Consider the following 21424-nt stretch of genomic DNA (forward strand, 5'->3'; position numbering starts at 1 on the left):
ATAAAATGCAAGTTAAATTATGTCATTTTTTCTTTTCTAAGGGACTAAATAGTCTAAGCAGTTTTCTTACAAACTTATAAATTTAACCATATTACTTATTTATATTTATACTATTTAATTTATTTAAAAGATTAATTTATTAAAAATCATGTTATTGTGAAACACATTTCAATTTCAATTGAATTTCAGTTGCTTTCCACAGTCAACATCAATCAATGTTTCACGTAGTATTATTATTTATGTACATCTAACATTAGTTCTAATTATTTATCAAAAAATAGAAAAATTCTCACATATTCAACATATGACCCAATTTTTTTAAAAAAATTATAAAATATTTATGAAAATTAGAAAAAGCAAGAAATCCTGTCTATTTTTTAATAATTAAAACAATTAAATATTTTTTTAAGAAAATTGAAATGACAGATATGCACTGAAAACAAGGTGGTGGATAGCGAACACGTGTACCAACCCCACCACAAAATCTTCAAATAGGTCTTCCGTTTTCAAGGTCAAAACAGTAATCTCACAACCAATAGATGCCTTCATCCAGACCATCCCCGCAGTTAATGCATTCCCACTCACACAAGAAGTTCATTTCAAAAAGTCAAGCGTGGTAATATCAACACGTGTCAATGTGTCAAAAAACCTACGACCGAACTCAAATCCAACGGCAGAGATCCACACATATCTATAGATATCCGTGCTTATTCATGATAAACTCACCCCAAAGATTCCATCACTACTCCCATTACCACCTCTTAATTATTAATTATTATTATTATTATTATTATTATTATTATTATAAAATAAGGGTCAGAGAAGAAAAAAGGGAAAGAGATAGAGACAGAAAGAAAGAGAGGAAATGGAGTCTGATGCCTCTGGGAGCTGTTAGTGAGATCACGACCGTCCAGAGCTTGATGAGCGGTGAGGATGGAAAGCAGGTGGGTGAGGTTGCACAGCCGCCCAAATTGAGGGTTGGGCCCAAGAGGCCACAGGTAGCAAGCATATGCGCAATTTCATGCATCACTGAACACTTCTGTTACTTGAAGTACTAGTACTATTTTCTATTATTTCTATTATTTATTTATTGATTGATTTGATTGATTGAAGGTTTAATGATGGTACAAGAATCTTAAAAAAACCTTTAAATGGTTGAACCAAATTTGGAAAAAAAATGGGAGGGTCTTGTTCTTGTCAAGGATTTATTTTTTTGGGGGGGGTTTTATTTTTTTTTTTTTCTGTAAAAATAGATTGATCATTTAAATATATCAAGAAAAAAGAGGAAAGGAAGTGGAGATCTATGGGGGATTGATCAGATCTTGGTTCTTTTATGGTTTTTATTATGGATCAATGGTTTTATGGTTGTACAAAAATTTTAATTAAAAGAACTAGGGAAAGATTTTTTTGATTTTTTGTATTTATGATTGTTTTTGTGTTTATTTATGTTTGATATGTTTGTCATTATTAATAATAATTTTATGCTAATTTTTGTCGTTATCAACAGTAATTTTTTTTAATTTTGAGTTTATTTTGTCATTATCGATAGGATCATTAATAAGATTATTTTGTAACCATATGAGTATCAGGTTAGTATGCCACATTTTAGTTTTATTTATAATGAGAAGTCAAGGTATCAATTATTAAAGTTAGTAAATAATTTGCATAAAAGAATTAGTTAAAAATTCACATGAATTCTTTTAGCACTTTAGATTACAAATAATGCATCAAGAATAATTTTAGTAATAATTTTTTTATTACGGATGTATAGCTTTATACTTGAAGAAGGATTTTGACTGAATAAATCGGAGAAATGTTTGAAGGATCAACTCCCTCTCGTAACATTGGTTGCGGTGAAGGGGCACACATGGGCCAGAGTTAATACCTCAATCTAGTTATGACTCTTACTTTATGTAAGCTGAGATTTGAATATGTCTCGTGAGTAAAGACATGAGTCATTAGCTTGTTCACATGATTAAATAAATAAATAAATAGATGCTTTGATGGATTGCTTATCTTTATTAGTGTATTTCGTGTCTGTTTATATTTGGTTAGTTTGTCGCTACCAACGGTATTTTTTGTACTGGGTTTATTTTGTAGTTAGTAACGATATTCCTTATTTTGAATTGATTTTGTCGTTATCAATGGAATTATTTTGCATATTTGTATTTCTATTTTGAACTTGTTTTGTCGTTATCGATGGAAATTATTTTGTAGATAGATAAGTACTACACATGTAATATAATTTACCAAAATATGTTAGAAATAAGTAAGAACCAAATCAAACTTTGGCTATTGATATCATAAATAATGTACTATTATAAATTAGAGCAACAATTTTATGTTAATATTATTAGTTAAACACTAATAGCAACATTGTATATGATTGTGACAAGGCTCCATATGGTTGTGGGCCTCGTCATGCCAAGAAGAAGAAGGGGCGAGGCCCAAGTTCAAGTGAGCGGAAGCCCGTTAAGAGCAATGCGCGCGCCAATGCTGCAATTGAGGCCCAGCCCAATGCTGACAATGCTGACAGTGGTGATGATGCTGACGTGGAGTCCGGTGGCAGTGAGAGAAGAGGACGCAGACGTTTGCCCCCACCTCCCAAGTCTCTCAGGATCAGGGCCATCAATCATCAGGACTTTCGCTAGATCTCATGGCAGAGCTTGCTGCTGCTGTGTATCAAATGTGCCTGAAGTCATGAAAACTCTGTTTCTCAGACAAACAATATCAGTGAAATAAAGCACATTTGAATATCTGACCATATTTAGCTTTTTCTGCTTTATGCTTCACGCAGATCTATGATTTTTAACCAAAAACATTGGAATGTGATCAGAGTACAATTAGATATCAGATAAAATACAGGTTTTCCATGAAACAGTCAGAGAGATGCACAATGATGTTAATCTCTTAAGGATTTGCAATGTTAGGTTGTTTGTGGTTGGCTTCAAGTTGTACTTGGTGTTCATCTTGCTGCTTCTCATCGGAGTCCGTTAGATGTTTTCCGTTTCATCTTGGTCAGAGAATGATTCTGCATCGTGATCGAGAGGATTATGCTCAGGCTCCTCACCGGAACGGATTTGAAGATCTTGCTCCCCTTCAGAGTCAGTCAGATGTTCCACTTTGATCCCTACACCTTGATGTCGTGTCTTTTGTAGATCATCTGGGTCGGAGGATGATTCTGCATCCTGGTTGAGAAGATTATACTCAGGCTCCTCACCATAACTGTCGATTAGATTTTTCATTTTGATCCTCACACGCTTGCCTTTGATGTACCGGTATTCCCATTTGGGTGGTGGATACTTCTCATGTAACTTCTCGTATTTGTCCAGCATGCCCAGTTTTTGGAAGGTATTACCCATCAAATCTACAATCCTTTTATCAGGACTGACACCTAGTTCTTCCATATCAGCAAATACCTGCAAAAAGAAATTAAATTTAACCAGTATTATCACCTGAAATGGAAGACGGATTTTAACTAAGAATGTCAATCAATCCAACAAAGTTATAAGCATATTAAGCAATACAATAAAACTAAAATCATAGCAATTCTAGCAGAGTATTGGTCCAAGCCTGGTGTGAAATGAACTTCGAGTGAATGGATCTGAAATTAAAGAGAAAGCTGAAAAACATTGAACTGTTGTGTTTGTGAAAAACTACGATGTAATTGACTATTCCTTCATTCTTTTCACCATCAAGTATCCGGTCAAAATTTTAACATAGTGCCCTATCAGGAGAGTTCCTTCCAATTTTTTAGAGTGGCTGAAGGTTCAGATTAAGAGGTCCATGTCAAATACAACATGTACATCACCGCAGCAGTTATTTATCATATTGGTGTGCAAACCATGGTGCTTATGGAGACATATTCAAAGATATTGTATCATAAGATTTAATTGCACCAGTTAGACATTTCAAGCAATTGCTAGGAACGAACTTAAACTTGTGATTAGGAAAACAAAAATGGTGATTGTAGGAAAAATACCTCAAATATCTTCTCATACATCTGATGCTTGTAGTATATTGATATCATCTTGCCAAAGAAAACACGAGGCAGACATTCCAAATTTCTTGAAAAAATCTTAGTCCACAATTCTTCAGCTTCATCAAGCCTTCCATCCTCGGCTAGAGCATTTAATAATGTATAATAACTCCCCATCGTCTTCCCTTGCCCTTTGCTCAACATCCACTTTATCACCTGCAAGTCCCAAAGAGAATCTCATATATAAGGACAATAACCAAGAAGGTGGAAGGAAAAAATGAACTGAAGCAGCATCTAATATCATAATTTCCAATCAGAAAGAATATGAAGGTTGGTACTTGAATTATCCTCTTCCACTCTTTTTCATCCTCAAGCGTTTTCAATGCCTTCTTCACTACGATCAAAGGGAATTCCAAGTCCCATGCAACAAAAGAATCAAGGGCACCATAGACCTCCTCCTTGACATTTGAAAGTCCTTTTATCTGCAACATTATAAGCAACATAAAGTTTTACATGGGGAACAATGCTCTGTAATATCCTTCTTTGTGTTTAGTAGGGATACAAATGAAGAAAGTAGAAGTATGAATAGCAGAACCAGAACCTCATAGCGTCCTGCATCAGGAACAAACACAGATATATAGAGGCTATCAACCGTTTCTTTACCAGTTTCTAAACTATTATGTTTTTGATAAGCATCATGAACTTTTGTTTTGAGCGCCACAAAAACAATCACTAACGAGTCTTGAATGCTTACAATTATTTTTCATAATTTTTTTGAAAAATGTGGAACAAGTCTTAAGTATAGAAACTCATGCAGCTGATAGCATATGTTCTTCCCATTAATTTTACTTTACAATGGAAGGGTGTTCAAAAGCAGTCTTCTGAGTATTTGAAAACATATGCAGAAATCAAACATGAACTCAAAAGCAGTCTTAAGAAAACTAAAGCTTGGGAATCTCATGAATATGGAAAAGTATCTTACACAAGTAACAAGCTTTTGTGACTTTGAAATGGTGCCAATTCTTTTCCGGGATTTCCATACACGAGGATATCTCGGTCGAGGACCTCTTGCATCACATACCTGACATAAGCAAACAAAATGCATAAACTAAAAGAGTTACATCTATGAAGCCACTTTGCAGTTCAGGTCAAACAAGCCAGAAATGCAATTAGTTCAAAAACCAACTGCATTGAGATAGTGCATGCATTGTTGTTCTATCCCCTCAACCAACAGAATTTATTTTTGACTATGAAGATATAAAGTACAGAAACTAGCACACTCACAATTGGCTATTGCTTTCAATAGAGCTTCATACACACATCATCATTGCTTTGAAACAAAATCCACAAAAACACCGGCAAAAAAATCTCACCACTAAAGAGTTCAATTTTCCGGAGTCATTGCACAAAATTAATAGTTCTGGCGGGACACAAATGCGGAAACCTCAAACCAAGCATCCTGAAAATATAGACAAACAGATCATCAAATGCAATGCATATACAAACAGTGGCACCTTCCATTAATCTCATCACCATTTCAAAACAAAAGTTCAAACTTTGTTCCCAATTCATACTAAAACAAAACTCAGAACCCACTCATCAATCCATAAACCCTAACAAGGTTTCTAAGGACCAATCAACAGAAGATACATCACTGAAGTCAGAACCAATACAAGTAACTTCATACCTGTTTCTCCGAACGAAAACAACGCCCAAAGATCTCTTCTTCTTCGTCTCCGGCGAAGAGAGACCAACGAAGCGGCGGGGAGGAACTCCAGCGCCCGCGTTCGCGAATAGAGAGACCTTGGATAAAAATATCGGGAGTTATCGGATTCAGGTTGAGGCTTCTCTCAGACCCGAATCCGCTAAGCAACAAGATAAGATATTTTTATAGCTATATCTTCTCGAAAAGAGGTCTCACTCTCGAGCACCTCCATCACCGCCATGGCGATGGCGTCCTCGACCTCGCCGAAGCTCCTCCTCGATCTCCAGTTCCCCTCCAAACCCTCCCCCAGAGCCACCATCGTCTGCAATTCTTCTAGAGCACCGCCGCCTCAACCGTTACCGCCGACTCCCTCCCTCTCCGACCAGCTGAAGCCACTCGCCGTCACTCTCCTCAAGGACTCCCCCAAACCCTCCGCCATTGACGAGCTTCACCCTCCCAAGCCCATCTGGATCAATCCCTCCCGTCCCAAACCCTCCGTCCTCTCCCTCCGCCGCCACGAACGCCGCCCCTACTCCCACAACCCCAACCTACCCTCCATTGCTCGCCTCTCCCGCTCCCTATCCTCCCTCCCGGACTCCGACCTCCCCGCTGCTCTCGCCGCCTCTCCTACTTCCCTCCCGTGATGACGCCCTCGTCCTGCTCAACTCCCTCAGACCATGGTCCAAAGCTCACCTCTTCTTCCTCTATCTCAAGGCCAACTCCTCCTCCCCCCTCGAAACCCTCTTCTACAACGTTGCCATGAAAGCCCTTCGCGCTGGCCGCCAGTTCTCTCTCGTCGAGCAACTCGCCCATGAGATGCTCGACCTCGGCATCGAACTGGACAACGTCACCTACTCCACGATCATTACCACCGCCAAGCGTTGCCACGAGTTCGACAAGGCCATCCTCTGGTTTGAACGGATGTACGAGACCAGCGTCATGCCGGACGAGGTCACCTACTCAGCCGTGCTCGATGTCTATGCCAAGCTCGGCAAGAAGGAGGAGGTTATCGGCTTGTACGAGAGAGCCCGCGCCGCTGGCTGGATTCCCGACCAGGTCGCCTTCTCAGTGCTCGCCAAAATGTTCGGCCATGCCGGTGACTACGACGGCATTCGCTACGTCCTGCAAGAGATGGACAACCTCGGCGTCAAGCCAAACCTCATTGTCTACAACACGCTACTGGAAGCGTTGGGAAACGCCGGGAAGCCGGGGTTGGCGAGGAGCTTGTTCGAAGATATGGTGTCCGCCGGCGTGTCGCCGGATGAGAAGACGCTGACGGCACTGATCAAGATCTACGGGAAGGCGCGGTGGAGCCGCGACGCGCTGCAGCTGTGGGAGAGAATGAGGTCGAACAAGTGGCCGATGGATTTCATTCTATACAACACGTTGTTGAGTATGTGCGCGGATGTTGGGTTGGTGGATGAGGCCGAGAGGTTGTTCGGCGAGATGAAGAGGCCGGATAGATGGAGCTACACGGCCATGATCAAAATATATGGGAGTGTGGGCAAGGTAGAGAGAGCACTCCAACTGTTTGATGAAATGCTGCACAGAGGAGTGGAACCTAATGTCATGGGTGTTACTTGTTTGATACAATGCTTAGGTAAGGGGAAGAGGATTGGAGATGCAGTGAAGGTGTTTGACATTGCGTTGCAGAGAGGGATCAAGCCCGATGAACGGTTGTGCTGCTGCTTGCTCTCTCTAGTTTCGCTGTGCGAGGACGGGGAGGTGGATGCCGTGCTTAGTTGCTTGGAGAAAAGCAATGCTCGGCTTGTCGAGTTTGTCAAGATGCTTGGCAGTGAAGAAGTTGGTTTTGCTATTGTGAAAGAGGAGTTTCAGGGGTTGCTCAATGAAGCTAGTGTTGATGTTCGAAGACCTTTCTGCAACTGTTTGATTGACGTGTGCCGGAATAGGAGCTATCCTTCGAAGAGAGCTCGTGAGCTCTTGTATCTAGGGACTGTTTATGGATTGTATGCTGGTTTGCATGAGAAGGGATCTGATGAATGGTCGTTGAACCTCCGGTCGTTGTCTGTTGGTGCAGCAAAGACTGCATTTGAAGAGTGGATGAAAGCTCTGTCCAGTTCTTCGGAGAATGAGAAGGTGTTCCCACAGGTCTTTGCAGTGCATACTGGTTCTGGAATTCATAAGTTCTCTCAAGGATTGACCAGTGCTTTCGCCGAACATTTGAAGGATCTGGCTGCACCTTTCCAGCAGGATGAAGGCCGGACCGGGTGGTTCGTTGCATCAAAAGATGACTTGTTTTCATGGCTTGAGTCTAGAACTGCATCCACAGCTGTTGCTGCATAAACTGGGCAGTAACTAGCACCACTTGTATTATTTTTCACAATTTATAAAATTTTCCTTGAATTACATCAAAATTTCTTCGTCCATATATCTTCCCATTTTCCATCAAATGAAAACAGAGTTGTGTATATATAAACTACAGCATCATCATTACCTGTCAATCTGTAAATCACTGATATAGATTTACAATGATCATGATCACATTTATGTGTATATACAGGAATAAGTATGAAGTCCAGTGCTAAGTTCATCAAATTAAACAAAGGGCTATTGCAAATCAATTATTTCATACAAAGCAAATACAAGCATGCATCCTTGATAATAGTACAGAGGTCCACACAAGCAGAAATAGTTAACTAGGTGGCAGGGTTTTCCAGAGTAGGCGGCAACGGTTGAGCTTCTGGTAGTGGTTGAGCCTCCGGAGATGGTGGAGCATATGATATGGAGATTAGCATTGATCGGAAGTCATCCGAGCCACTTCCAATGTGTTCCTTTAAGCCAGAGCCATTGGCGTCAGCTGATTTCACAGGTGTAGAATCTTCGGTGGCGAAGGTATTCTCTGGAATAGACTGAGAGATTGCTATAAGTGACTCCCTAGCAGATTCTTGAGAAACCTCTGGCCTCGGTGTTGCGGAATCCATATAACAACCTGCAGAATTTAGGCTAAATTCTTCAATACTATGTCGCCTTCAGCAATATAATGGTGCAAACAAACAAGTTCAACAAATGAAGGTATATAAGGCGATGCAAGCATACATGAGGTAAACAAACATATGAGAACAAATACGAACCATATTGGATGTTAATTAGGTCAATTAGCTTGAAGCTATTTAGTTTAAAAATGAGCTAATCAACATCAGATGTATAATAAAATCTAAGGAGTATAAAACATTGAAAAGTATAAGATAACAATTCATTATCAAATCTTATTCTTTTCTTCAAATTCTGCATTAATGCACTACTAACTTATTTCTTTAAGTTACTGTGATAGGGCATGAGACCAAACCTTAATTACAAGTTTACAAATTAGCATTCTATGATTGGGACCTTGTTGAAGTCCCAAGTTCCTAACTTTTTCCGTGAACAAGTACAAAACCCTAAAATGGACATGAATTTATTTATAAAAAGAAAAAAGATATGAAATTTAACTTTGATTGTGAGGAATTACACTAGCTTGAAACCTTGCACAAGAATTGTTTTAAGTCCCAACTCTTTGCCCCAATGTGATAAACTGATTTCAATGTGATCACTCCAACTCCTGTAAACTCAATTTATTAATTTCCTCCAATTCAAACACTTCTTTTCCGTTTTCTATTGCTCCATAAACAAGAGCAAACCTACTCAATTAAGGCTAGATTTTTCAATACTGATTAACAAAAAAAAAACATCTTTTTCAATCATAAACAATTTAAACAACATCTTAATCTCCACGCTACGTGCCGTACATATACACACAAAATGATTTCTCATAAAACCTTCAGATTTGTAATAGAACAAGACCAAATCCAAAATCTTCAAAATAACCAGCAAACAATCGATTATTCTCTTTCACATAGATCTAGCATAGATTACTGCATAACAATATAATCACATCAAAATTTCAAAACAATTACAAATCAAAGAATCGCTTTCCTGTCTCCAAATCATTCAATAATAATAATTTAAAAAAAAAACAGAAAAACAAAAGCACAAAAGCCTCCTCACCGATCAATAGATTGATCATTCACAAACGCGATGATCGGAATAGAAAAGGATAAAAAGGAGAGAAGAAAAAAGTCAAAAACAAGAGAGAGAAAGAGAAAGACGAACCTTTTTTTTTCCGACGGAAATCTCTGAGCGTCGTCCTTGTTCGCCGGCCCTTAAATCTCGATCCCAATCTCTCTTCTGCTTCGCCTATTAATAGATATTTTTTACCTTTAAATATATAGATATAGATTTATCTGTGGGGCCCATAAAGCACTATGCCAGCGTGTATCCACGTCACGCTGTGTTAGATCAATCACAAATTGCCACGTAGTGCTTAGAGTGGTCAACTGCTATGTACCTCGTGTTTCTAGTGTGGGGTTTATTAAAAATAAAATAAGAATAAGAATAAAAATTTGATTTAATTTAGATTCATAGAAGTATCTGGACTGTTTATGTGTGGTTTGTCCGGATTATCTTGATGGTTTAGTAATAAGGAACTATTTTTCTGTTGGTTTGGCAGTGCTTAACTGTTTATGTGATTATCTTCTTTTAGTTGGAGTTAATACTTAATAGAGTTTAATTTCAAATATAGGACATTTTGAACGGTGTTGAAAAATGAATTACCCACGAGGCCACAACCACGGACAATTTAATATTTCAATTGTCAGACATTTGAAATTTGGTCTTTGTTTTGGGTCTAGGGAGAATACTTTGACTTTGATTTCATTAGGATGTTAGAAATATAATATTTATAACCAATTTATTTTATGTTAAATGTAAATATGGAGGTTTATGCCATACATAACAATTTGACACTCCGTACTGCGTTCGTAGTGATTATACACCAAAAAAAAAATCACTTCATTTGGTGTAGAGTAATTTCCCATAATATTGTCCGGGTGTTTAAAAATAACTATGTAATCCACGAGGTAAGGTAATAACTACACAACCATACTAATAATTCTTCATATTTTAAAACGTAATTATATTTGAAATTCATAATAACTTGTTTGATAATCATAATAATTCCATAATATCTTTTAATGAAAAATTTTTCAAATTCTTAAAATAAAATTTAAATATCAGCATATTCTAAATTTAAATTTATTTTATGGAACAAGAAAAAAAACATCAACCACTATCTTAAATTCAAAATTACAATTAAATTGTTTACACAGATGTTCTCATAAAAAAAATAACAAAAAATAATAATAATTCTACTGCAAGAATGGGAAAAATTATAAAAAATATATATAAAGATATGAATAGGATTGTGTGCATTCATTCATCGGGGCAAGCACACAGCACAATGTAACTACTCCAATTCGTGTAAAAATCAGCGACAACAAAAAAAAAAAAAAATGAAATGGAGGGCAAAACTTTCTTTCTAAACAAAATGGCAGGTAAAGCGTTAAGAGTCAGTTGTCCACATTAACCTTGAACCTTACGAACTTGAATATGATGAGTAGATTCTTGTCTCCAGATCGAATGAGTTCCACTCTGGACAAGGGTCACGAAATCCCCCTGCTTTAGAAACTTCCCATCCTGCCTCATTCAATCACTTGTTAATAAATAATAGATTGCAAGTAAAAGAATTATGGAGAGAGCAATCGAAAAACTTTTTTATTACCAGCAAACGCTTTATGGCGCGAGCAAAGGTCTCTTCAACATCTCCGGAGAACTGCATATATATAGGCAGCACTCCGTGATATAGTGCCAGTCTCTGCTTTATTCGTTCTCTGCAATGATTTGGAGATCATAAATGCGCAAGTAGCAAATTACATTGGACTTACCACTCAGAAAATGAAAAACAAAGGAACCAATTTCGAGCAAGCAGCTAATTTTGAGGAAGTAATGAATTAGTGGCTGTGCATACCCTCCTTAAATTTTCATGATATGAGTGTTTGTGTGTGAGCACACACAAGTGTGCAGTGTATTCACCTTGCTATAGTGGAAGAACTTACTGATCTGTAAAGGCGAAGATGGCAGAAAATGGGCGATTGTGACTTAAAAGTATAGCCATTGAACCAGTTCTTGTAAAGACAATTATAGGCGTCCCAAGGGTATTTGCCATTGTGGTAGTATGTGCCGCAAACATTGCACTCATGTGTCTTTGTCCAAATTCTCCATCATAAATGGCCTAAAGGAAACATACAGAATCAGGTTGAAAAACATGAGCAAGGAAAATGATAAAACTTCCTGGACTCTTATTGCTAGTGGGATTTTTTTTCCTTTCTTTTTTTCCCCCAAACCCAACAAAACAGAGAAAGAGATAGGAAACTGCAATAACAAGGTCTGCTTTTTTAAACAAAAAAAAAAATTACTCTTGTTAAGATGATGCAAGCACTTAGCTCAGGTTTTCTATGACACCAATCAAAACTAAAGGGGAAGGATAGTGAACCTGATTAAAAAAAGATTGCAGTGCCTGGACATCAGTTGTTGGAATCAGAGGTGTCACACCGCTTGACAGAGTTGACTCAGTCCTCAATGCAACAGTGTGCATAACTTTAACTGCTTTTAGAGGGAACCTAAACAAAAAATCAAGAAAAATATTATTAGCAATACAGTTGCATGACATGTGTCTAGTCCCTTATATGCATTAGTAATTCAATGCCTACAGAGGCTAAAACTGATAGTTTTACACTTCCAATAAGTATTTAGGTTTTTAGAAGAATGACATTTGATGAATATTTATCAAACTGCAATTTAAGATCATTCCATGCTAATTCTTTAAAATTTCTCATACTTGGTTGTCAATCAGGAATTTCAGATAATATCTGATCCTTTCACCTTGTCATACTCTCTTTCAGTAGTCAAAGACAGATATCTATAAGCTTCAAGACAAACAAAGTAACTCACTTTCCATGTGCAGTTTCACCAGAAAGCATGATAGCATCTGCACCTTCTCGAACTGCAATAGCTATATCAGAAACTTCAGCCCTTGTTGGAGTTGGATGATCTATCATGCTTTCCAACATATTTGTTGCCACAATCACTGGTTTTTCCATACTACGGCATCTTCTAATAATATCCTCCTGTTAAATAAATTCAGTACGTTAAGTTATCTATATGTCATTATAATTCTGAAACCACACCTGGAATAAGTCACATATTAGTATATCACTATGCATGCTCACCAAAATTCATGGATGCAAAAACTGATCAGAGAATGCCATATGAATTAGAAGCTAAAAACAAGATGAAATTGATGAATGTTAGCAGTATATGGAAGTAATTCAGACATGAAAAACATACTAGCAGGATCTTATTGATGGAATAAAATTAGCAAGTTTTGCCAAATGTTTTCTGGTCATAGTTATGAAAAAAATTGAGGTTACAAGGGTGTCTAATTGGCATAGGTAAAAAAATAAATAAACAAAAGAATTTCTGACTCTATTACTGAAAGAGAGATGTAAAGAGAGATCACATCAGATTCACTCGACACAAGAAAAGAAAACCAACTGAAATACTTCAACTCAAGGTGGCCAAAAAAATACAGCTTCTCACTTGCCTGCAATAAAGGAACTTCCTCAATTGCTAGCTCTGCTCCAAGATCCCCACGAGCCACCATTGCCTACAATTTATATCAAGAAAAATTAACAAGTATGAGAATAACTATTCCAAGCAATTGTAAATGCTGGACAGTAATAATATATGCATCATCAGTTAAGCTTTGGCATGATGAAAGAAGAGGCGAATTTAAAAAAAGAAGGGGAAAATAGGAAATTATGGTCCTCAGTTCATTCACCAAGCATTAGTTTTTATGTGCTAAAACAATGTTTATTGATGAAGAATGACAATAAAATACTGGCAACAAGAAACTAGGTCAAAAAAAACAGTTGGCTGACTAGGATGCAAAAGAAGAATGCAGGTGTATTATATAGTTGACTGATAAGTGATAACAGATTAAATAAATGGTGGTATTTTTGTCATGTTCTGCACTACAGCCACAACTTTTAGGCATCTTTGATATGCTCGTCCTATTAGGGCCACCTTGCAATAATTGGGCATGCATCTCCCAAGAACAGACCATCTAATGGCGAGCCAGTCTGGAGAGAGACTCGAAAGGGAAAAGGGGGAGGATCACAAAGGCCAGTTAAATCACTTGGAAGTAGAATAAAGGCCAGTTCAGAAGAATCCCATTTGTTTGTTAAATAAGCCAAGCTCAAGCTAAACACTATACTTTTCGAATTTTGCTAGAATAGCTTTCCCAATAATATTTTTTACATGCATATGCACAAGGATATGTGCACATGAAAGATGGTATAATAGTCTAGTCAAATGGACAAAAAGGAAAAATATAAGAGTCCAAGATACCCTTATTCTTATTCCAAAATGCACAGAAATTGTCTATTGATTCAAATTGAATCTTCATTCTGGAAAACCCTACACTAAACAGAAAAATCAGCACAAAGGCCCTCGATGAGAATAAAGTTGAAATATATGATGCACAGCCAAGGTGACAGATACAAGGAATCATGAGTAGGGGTGGCAAAAATTCGGGTCCGGACAAAACCGGGTCCGGACAACTACTAATATAAATAGAAAAACTTGTGTCCGGACCCGGCCCGGTTTTAAATCCGGACAAACTTAGTATGTCCAAACCCGGTTTATTTTAAAACCGGGTTGTCCGGATGTCCAAATTTGTCCGAATTCTATAAGTTATTTTAAGTTCGCTCAAATATTAAATTATACAAAAATAATTTAACTCACATTAAATGCAAAAAAAAAAACATTAATAATCCAAAACTGAACTCAAATTATAGAAAAATCTAAGTCTTAATAGAAAAAACAATATATGTTTAAAGTTTTTAGAAGAATGGGCTTAAAACAAATGGGCTAAGGTTGTGGGATTTTAAAGTTTTAGGGGTTAAAAAGAGCCCGGTTGTCCGAATTTCTATGTCCGGACCCGGCCCGAGTTCAAACTCGGACAACGAAAGCCATGTCCGGACCCGGCCCGCATTTGCAAACCTTATGTCCAAACCCTTTTTATTCCGGGCCGGACAAAACCGGGCCAGTGAGTCCGGACAGATTATTGCCACCCCTAATCATGAGACATGTATTCCTGTTGGAGGAATAGAGTATCAAATTTACTTTGCTCAATATGATCACAGTACTTTGGCATTTGAGATGCATGACATCAATTCTGCTCAAAGCCCAAAGCATAAGGCACTAAAAACAATCAGAATCATCACCTTTCATAGAAAATATGCACCATAAGTCAAAGACCTAGTCCAGAAAAGCATCCAATGCCTACACTAACAAACAGGAAAAAAAAGAACCTACCCCATCAGATGCAGAAATGATGGCATGAAGATTTGGTATTGCATCAGCGCTCTCAATTTTGACAATAACATGTATATCTGCATTACAATCTTCAATACATGGAAACAAAGATTATTTTGAATGACTTCCAAAAGGTGACATAAAATTCTGCAATTAAAAATGGAGCAATAGGGCTAGAGTTACTTTTGAGATAAGCTTTCAACTCATGAACAACTTTAGCATCTTTCACAAAAGAAACTGCATAGAAATCCACTTTGTTTTCTACTCCAAATTTAATGTCTTCCCAGTCTTTTTCTGAGGAAATATAAGGTGTTAATATAAAGAAATGAAAATTGAGAATCCATATTTCCACAAGCACAACTAATGATAAGGCAATAGAAGAAAGTAAGAAACAACCTGTTATAGATGGCAGGGTAGCACTTTTGCCACGAACATTCAAGTGTCGTCTAGATTTAAGCTCACCACCATCAATTACCTCACATTTTACTGTGTCACTTGTTTTAGACCTTACAACAAGTGACATCATTCCTCCTGAAACAAAATTAATCAGGAATCCATGAAACTTCTTCTAGAATAGGAAAACAATGTGGTTTTACAAGATAACATAATTAGAAACAAATAACAACAGGAAGTAAATGGTGTATGATGTATTTTCCTATACAACTGTACCACCATCAACGACGGTTAACACAAAACCTATCTACGGTTTGCTATAAAAAAAAAAATACAGCCAAAATCAGCATGGAATGGGTCTAGGTGGCTAAGTGTTTGCAGCATTTCCATTGCAATCTGAGTGACGGTTTCCTAACTCTAACCTGTCATGCCCAGGTCACCAACAAGAATAATTCATGGCATGACACAGCCCAACATATAAATTTGGTATTATCTCCTCTCAAAGATGACAGAATTAATCCTCAAAGAACTGATATACACGGCTAACTTAGGAAAAAAAGTTGGAGAGCTTCTCACTGCCCATGCATTTGTTCATAAATTATTTTACAGCTATTCTAGGCTGCTTTTTAATTAATGAAGGCTATAAATAGGAGGAAGGGCAGTTTCTCATCTTCTATTTCAGCAAACAATCTTTAAAACACCCAATGTGTATGGAGACAGTGAGGACTGCATTAAAGCATGCCATAGGTGGGGAAAAAATATGAGGTTAACACTTTCACGTTTGTATGGAACTAATTACAAATCAGTGTAAAAGTTAGCCTGAATTTATAATGCAAAAAAATTTTAGATCAGTTTATTGATTCCTTTATGTCATAATGCAGATCTTGGGGACACTTTTTATTAGAATGATCATGACCGCTTTTAAAAATGCATTACAATGGCACTAAACAGTCAAAACCAAGTGTAGGTTGAATCAGGCCTTCTCAAAAAGGCCATTCAACAAACAAGAATTAATAATTAACACTCACCGTCAACCAAGAGAATGTCATTAACTTCCACATCATTCACAAAGTCATCATAATTAACACCAACAGTATTTTCGGAGCAGAAATCCTCTTCTGATCGTGAAATTGAACTCCTGGCCCTCCTTGAGCAAAATAGGCTGTGGTACATCTCCACTTCTTACCTCAGGGCCCTACTTAAACATAATTTTCGGTCAGCAAACTACTAATTTATTCCTTTACTTGAGAAATAAACCTAAGAAATTGATTTTTTTATAAGAAAAAAAAGATATTTCTTACAAAAGAAATTCATGGACACCTAAAGGGAAAAAAAGAAACCAGAAAATAAATAAGCATAACAAAGATATTCACTTTATTGAAAGCCATTGAACATGACAGAACATTATACTGCCGTGCTAGGTGGTTCACATGAGTCCATGACAGGAAAACATGATTCACATTTCATATGATTTTAAGGCCAACTGTACCATGACAACAAGAAAGTTTGCTCGTGCTCAAATTGATAAGTTAGTTCATAACTTACATGAATTATGTGGTTTTACTTGTTATTGATGAAGATAGCATTGTTCTGACCTACTCATTAAAGAAAAATTAGTGAGCCAAAGTTTGAGTTCATATGCAATTCAACCAGACTCCAACTGGCTAATTCATGATGTCAACACTCGAACACATTTCAACATGTTCAACATATAAGCAGTAGAGATGTAATTGTACAGTCAAACATTGATATCAATGTATGTTAATTGAGCTATATGTGAAGTGCATTGAATGACCTAAACAATATGATACTACTGCAAATCCTAAATATGAAGCTATTAACCAAAATAACCCATAAGCATACTACAAGATGCATGTAGTCACAACCAACAACTTAAAGACAAGCGAGTAGAACTCAAGTTTATCCTAACTAAAATTTTGATTTTGGGTTTCTTTATATTTGTTTTATTTTACTTTACTTTACATTATTTATTTATTTATTTATTTATTTATTATACATATCTTTTGCAATGACCTTGCTCAATCCATGCGAGGAATTATCTGCTTTAGCCCATCCCATATCAGGCCTCACTGGTTTGCCCTATAAAATCATATATATATATATATATATATATAGGCTCAGGATCTAACTCTCCCTTATTTGATATAGGATTATTTAGTTCATCTCCCTATACACAATACTAAACCCAATCAAAATCGGGGCTGGGGTATCATATCTTTGTCATTTTTTCGATCATGTATTGCCTAGATCATGGTGGGCAGATATAAGTGCCTCTCTTTGCTTGATGCCTTTTGGCCAAAAAGTCAAAATCCCATCCCATGGTTGGTAAGAGGGGGAAGCCAAGTCCATGATACAAAATATATGAAATGAGAAAACAACAATAAATGGCAAGGATTCGGTTATTTATCAACAGAACAATTAGGAGATCAAGTATTTCATCATTGCAGATGACCACAAACATGATTGACAAATAGACTTCACAATGTACTCAAAAACAAACATGGAAGGTAAATTCAAGTGTAAAGCAACACATGTGCATGCTCTACTTTTGGCAATTAATATGATTGTCGGCAAGCAAATAGATGATGTCATAGCATAGAATAGGATGCAATCTACTAAATGTGAACCACTGGATGTAAATGCATAAGGGCATAATAAACAAAAGAAGAAATGCTCTGAAGAGGTTATTTACCTTGGTGTCTAGCATTATTGCAATGACATTATCCTTAGTTTGTGCATTATAATCCTTGACCAAGTCAATTACTTTCCGGTGTGATTCATGGTCCCCATGGGACATATTTAGCCGAGCCACATTCATTCCAGCTTCTGCTAATTTCCATATCATTTCACGTGTGTTCGTGGAAGGACCAATCGTGCATACTATTTTTGTTTTCCTCAAAACACCTGAAGTTGTTGCTACCTCATCACCACTTAACTGAAGCTCAAGAGAGGAATCCAACTTTTCCTGATTAGACTGAAAACCTTTTGCTTTAGAAGAAGAGAGCACTATTTCTAATAATGTTAAGGAAAACAGAGCAAGTTTCATGTCAATATAAAATAACATGAAAAAAATGATATGATTGACAGATGTACCTGTCAGATATCCATGTTTGCTTGAATGTTATATTATCTCTTCATATATTGCAGAGCCATTCAGTTGTAACTGAAGTAAATTACACTCATTGACTCATATTTTATCAAATGCAAAATATAAGATTGAGGTTAGTTGACATGCAATCCATCCTAGACACTAACAGAGTAAGCTCGTTAGCTTCCCCCAGAACATTTCAATTTCCTGGAATCCAAGCAAGGTATTCTTGTTGTGGGACCCAATTCGATTAAACATCCTGAGATGTCTGTCTCACTTCAGAAAGCCTTGGCTTGTATGAGAAAAGCCTGATTAGCGTGCATGAAATGATTCAGCAGCCACGTTTCTACCTACAGCTAACACTAATCATGACTATTATCTACATAGTTGCCTCCAGGCAGGCTCTTGCATTTACATTTCTCAGTTAAATAAAAAGAAAAGAGTAAAGTGAACATAAAGAAACCCTCTCCCGATGCTTCAGTCCCATCACAGATCAATTCAAGATCATAGACATTCATATCAAGGCTAGTGCTGATCAATCCACATTCATGGATTCCAAAAAAGAAACCATACAAAGAGCATCAAAGAACTTCATCAAGAAAGCTAAAACCGCACTAATTACTTAAATATTGTAGCAAAAATCCATCAATAACTCGATCAAACATCCATCTAAACCTATTCTCCACTTCAAGGGAACCAATAAATGTCATAACAAGATCACGATCAAGAAAAACAAAAACTCCATTCTCAAACCCAAAAACAATCAATAACTCAAAGAAAAAACCACTCACCGAGGCCACAGTTTGCACGTCGGCACTCGCGTTTGTCCGGGTGAGCTTCACAGCTCGAATCTCAAACCCTCCAGCAAGACTCCTCATCGTCCAGCAACTCCTCCCAGCAGTGCTGATCAATCGGCTGGCATGGCGCAATGAGGCCATAGAATAACGATCAGAAAGCGGAGCAGGCCCCATAAACCGAGCCATCTCAGTGGAAATCGCCATTAACAATGGAGAAGGAGAAAGATCGAACACGATAAGAGCTTCACGGATCGAAGAAGAAGAAGGAGAGGGAAATCTATAGGGTTTCCGCGGCGGAGGCGGGCTTGGGAAAGCGTCAATGGATGCCGCGAAGAAGGAGAGAGATGAGGGTTTAATGGAGGGAGGGTTAGAAACGTCGGAGACTCTGCCACGGTTCGAGACGTTCCTCATTTGGCGCAAGGCTACTTGAAATGACGATGTTGCCCTTGGGGTCAAATGGAAGTTGGAATGTAGCTTTTGGACGAAATTGGCCTTTTGGAAAATATACTCGGTTTGGGACTAGTCTCGGCCTCGGCATTTGGACTTTGAGATGCGTGTCATGCATCTCTGTTGGTCTAACTGGTGGATGCCAAGTGGGTTTTTCCCTTTATTTTTAGACCGGTTTGAATATATGGACACCGGCCATTGCTTATTGGTATATGGTTTTTTTGCAATTTTTAAATTTTTACGTAAAGATTTTTTTATTTTAAAAGAGTCCTGAGATCGAAATCTACATAAAGATGAAGATAAGATATTATTGAGCTTATACACTTTATATTTGTACTGGTGCTTCATATCTGTATTGATCCTGATTTAAATTTTAAATGTGAATGCTTATCGTCTAGTATTAAAAAATATATATATAAGATGAATATTTTGATATTTAATAATGAGTTGATATGATTTATTTAACATTTATTTTATGTGAAAAAATTTGTTGATGTTTTGGAGAGTAATAAAAATTTAAAGTAATATTTACTTAAGGTTTGTTTTTATTATGGATTTTATATTTTATTTTTTTAAAATTTCTTCTCCAATTTAAAAGTCAAAGACAATATGTGTGATGAGAATTTCTCGAATAAATAGTTAACAAAAATTATTCTTGAAAATTTGACTACCTTGAAAAGTGAGTGCAATATTTTTAATTTATTATTATCTAGTTTCAAAGTTTTGAAGATTCCAATACCATGTGAATATTCGACAGTATTCCGACAGAGCCACACCATTTCCCACAGCTAGCCGCCATGTACTTTTATTTTTATTTTAATATTTTTTTAATGTTAAAACTAAAAAAATATACATGGGACCATACAAAAAAATTGATATTTTATGCTATTTCCAATCTCGAGTTTGAATTCATAATTTATTCATATTTAAAAAACAAACTATTTACTTATAATTTTATATTTATTTAAATAAAATGGATAAATTATTCAACAAATATATATTTAAAAAATTATTATACCTGGAAATATAAGGGAGCCAGGCACAGTGAAGAATGCAAGCTTTATTAAAAAAAAGTACATAAATCAATGAAAACATGAGACATGCTTAAGTGGTTCTAATGGGAAAGAGAAGGATGGATGGAAAGGGTTGGGACAAAGACTTGAGGAAATAATCATTCACAAAATCATCCGTCCATGGCTGAATTGTCTAGCTCAAAAATCAGATATTTTGGATATAATTCTTCAATTTTTAGAAGCTCCCCCCATCTTTCCGGAAAAATATATGGGATGCTTATACTTTTTTTTTAATGACTTTTGTGGAATCCCCTAACTTCAATACTTCCAAACCGTGAGTTGTAAATTAAGATTGTAATTAGGAGAGGAAATAAACCATTGTTTAAATATGTGTCAGAGTTACCAATATGAAGGTTGACCTGCCAAAAAACCAACATTCTATTATTGCAGTTAGAAATCTTGTGAGACCTTTATTTTTTTATTTTTTTATTTTTAATAAAGTGGATAAACCACCAATTTATTAAAAAAAAGAGAACAAAAGAGTACAACAGAGAGGAAACAATGAACAATAAAAGACTTGTGAGACCTTATATGTAGCCAAAACGAAATCAGATTTGAGTTGTTAAAGAGTATTACAAATGGTCAGTCATATCCATTACATGTAAAAACACTCTTTTTAAAAATTTAACCACGGAGCACAGATGGAAA

The 21424-nt window shown here is 36.7% G+C and overlaps 3 protein-coding genes and 1 pseudogene across 4 annotated transcripts; 1 reads left to right on the top strand and 3 right to left on the bottom strand.

Moving 5' to 3' along the window:
• Positions 1-2758: 2758 nt before the first annotated feature.
• Positions 2759-5925, bottom strand: LOC120258177 (pentatricopeptide repeat-containing protein At4g21190). Its single transcript, XM_039265530.1, has 8 exons — positions 5911-5925; positions 5667-5782; positions 5482-5552; positions 5353-5423; positions 4962-5060; positions 4318-4461; positions 3983-4195; positions 2759-3419 (listed from the first exon to the last, which is right to left on the bottom strand). The coding sequence occupies exons 1-8, from the start codon at positions 5923-5925 to the stop codon at positions 2994-2996; spliced, it is 1155 nt and encodes a 384-aa protein (XP_039121464.1). The 3' UTR covers positions 2759-2993.
• Positions 5668-8071, top strand: LOC120258377 (pentatricopeptide repeat-containing protein At5g46580, chloroplastic). The gene is given in 2 exon segments (XM_039265749.1): positions 5668-6315; positions 6317-8071. Coding segments are annotated over 2 exon segments (2064 nt in total). The 5' UTR covers positions 5668-5923; the 3' UTR covers positions 7989-8071.
• Positions 8072-8231: 160 nt separating this feature from the next.
• On the bottom strand, positions 8232-9880 carry LOC120258379. Of its 2 annotated transcripts, none has more exons than XM_039265751.1 (2): positions 9795-9880; positions 8232-8634 (listed from the first exon to the last, which is right to left on the bottom strand). In XM_039265751.1, the coding sequence occupies exon 2, from the start codon at positions 8624-8626 to the stop codon at positions 8342-8344; it is 285 nt and encodes a 94-aa protein (XP_039121685.1). In that variant the 5' UTR covers positions 8627-8634; positions 9795-9880; the 3' UTR covers positions 8232-8341. The 2 variants fall into 2 exon arrangements, with proteins under 2 accessions (XP_039121685.1, XP_039121684.1); XM_039265750.1 differs by lacking the exon at positions 9795-9880 and adding an exon at positions 9690-9723.
• Positions 9881-10810: 930 nt separating this feature from the next.
• LOC120259040 lies at positions 10811-19682 on the bottom strand (annotated as a pseudogene).
• Positions 19683-21424: the final 1742 nt, after the last annotated feature.

The sequence above is a fragment of the Dioscorea cayenensis genome, chromosome 4, assembly GCF_009730915.1.
Source record: "Dioscorea cayenensis subsp. rotundata cultivar TDr96_F1 chromosome 4, TDr96_F1_v2_PseudoChromosome.rev07_lg8_w22 25.fasta, whole genome shotgun sequence".
NCBI lineage: Eukaryota > Viridiplantae > Streptophyta > Magnoliopsida > Dioscoreales > Dioscoreaceae > Dioscorea > Dioscorea cayenensis.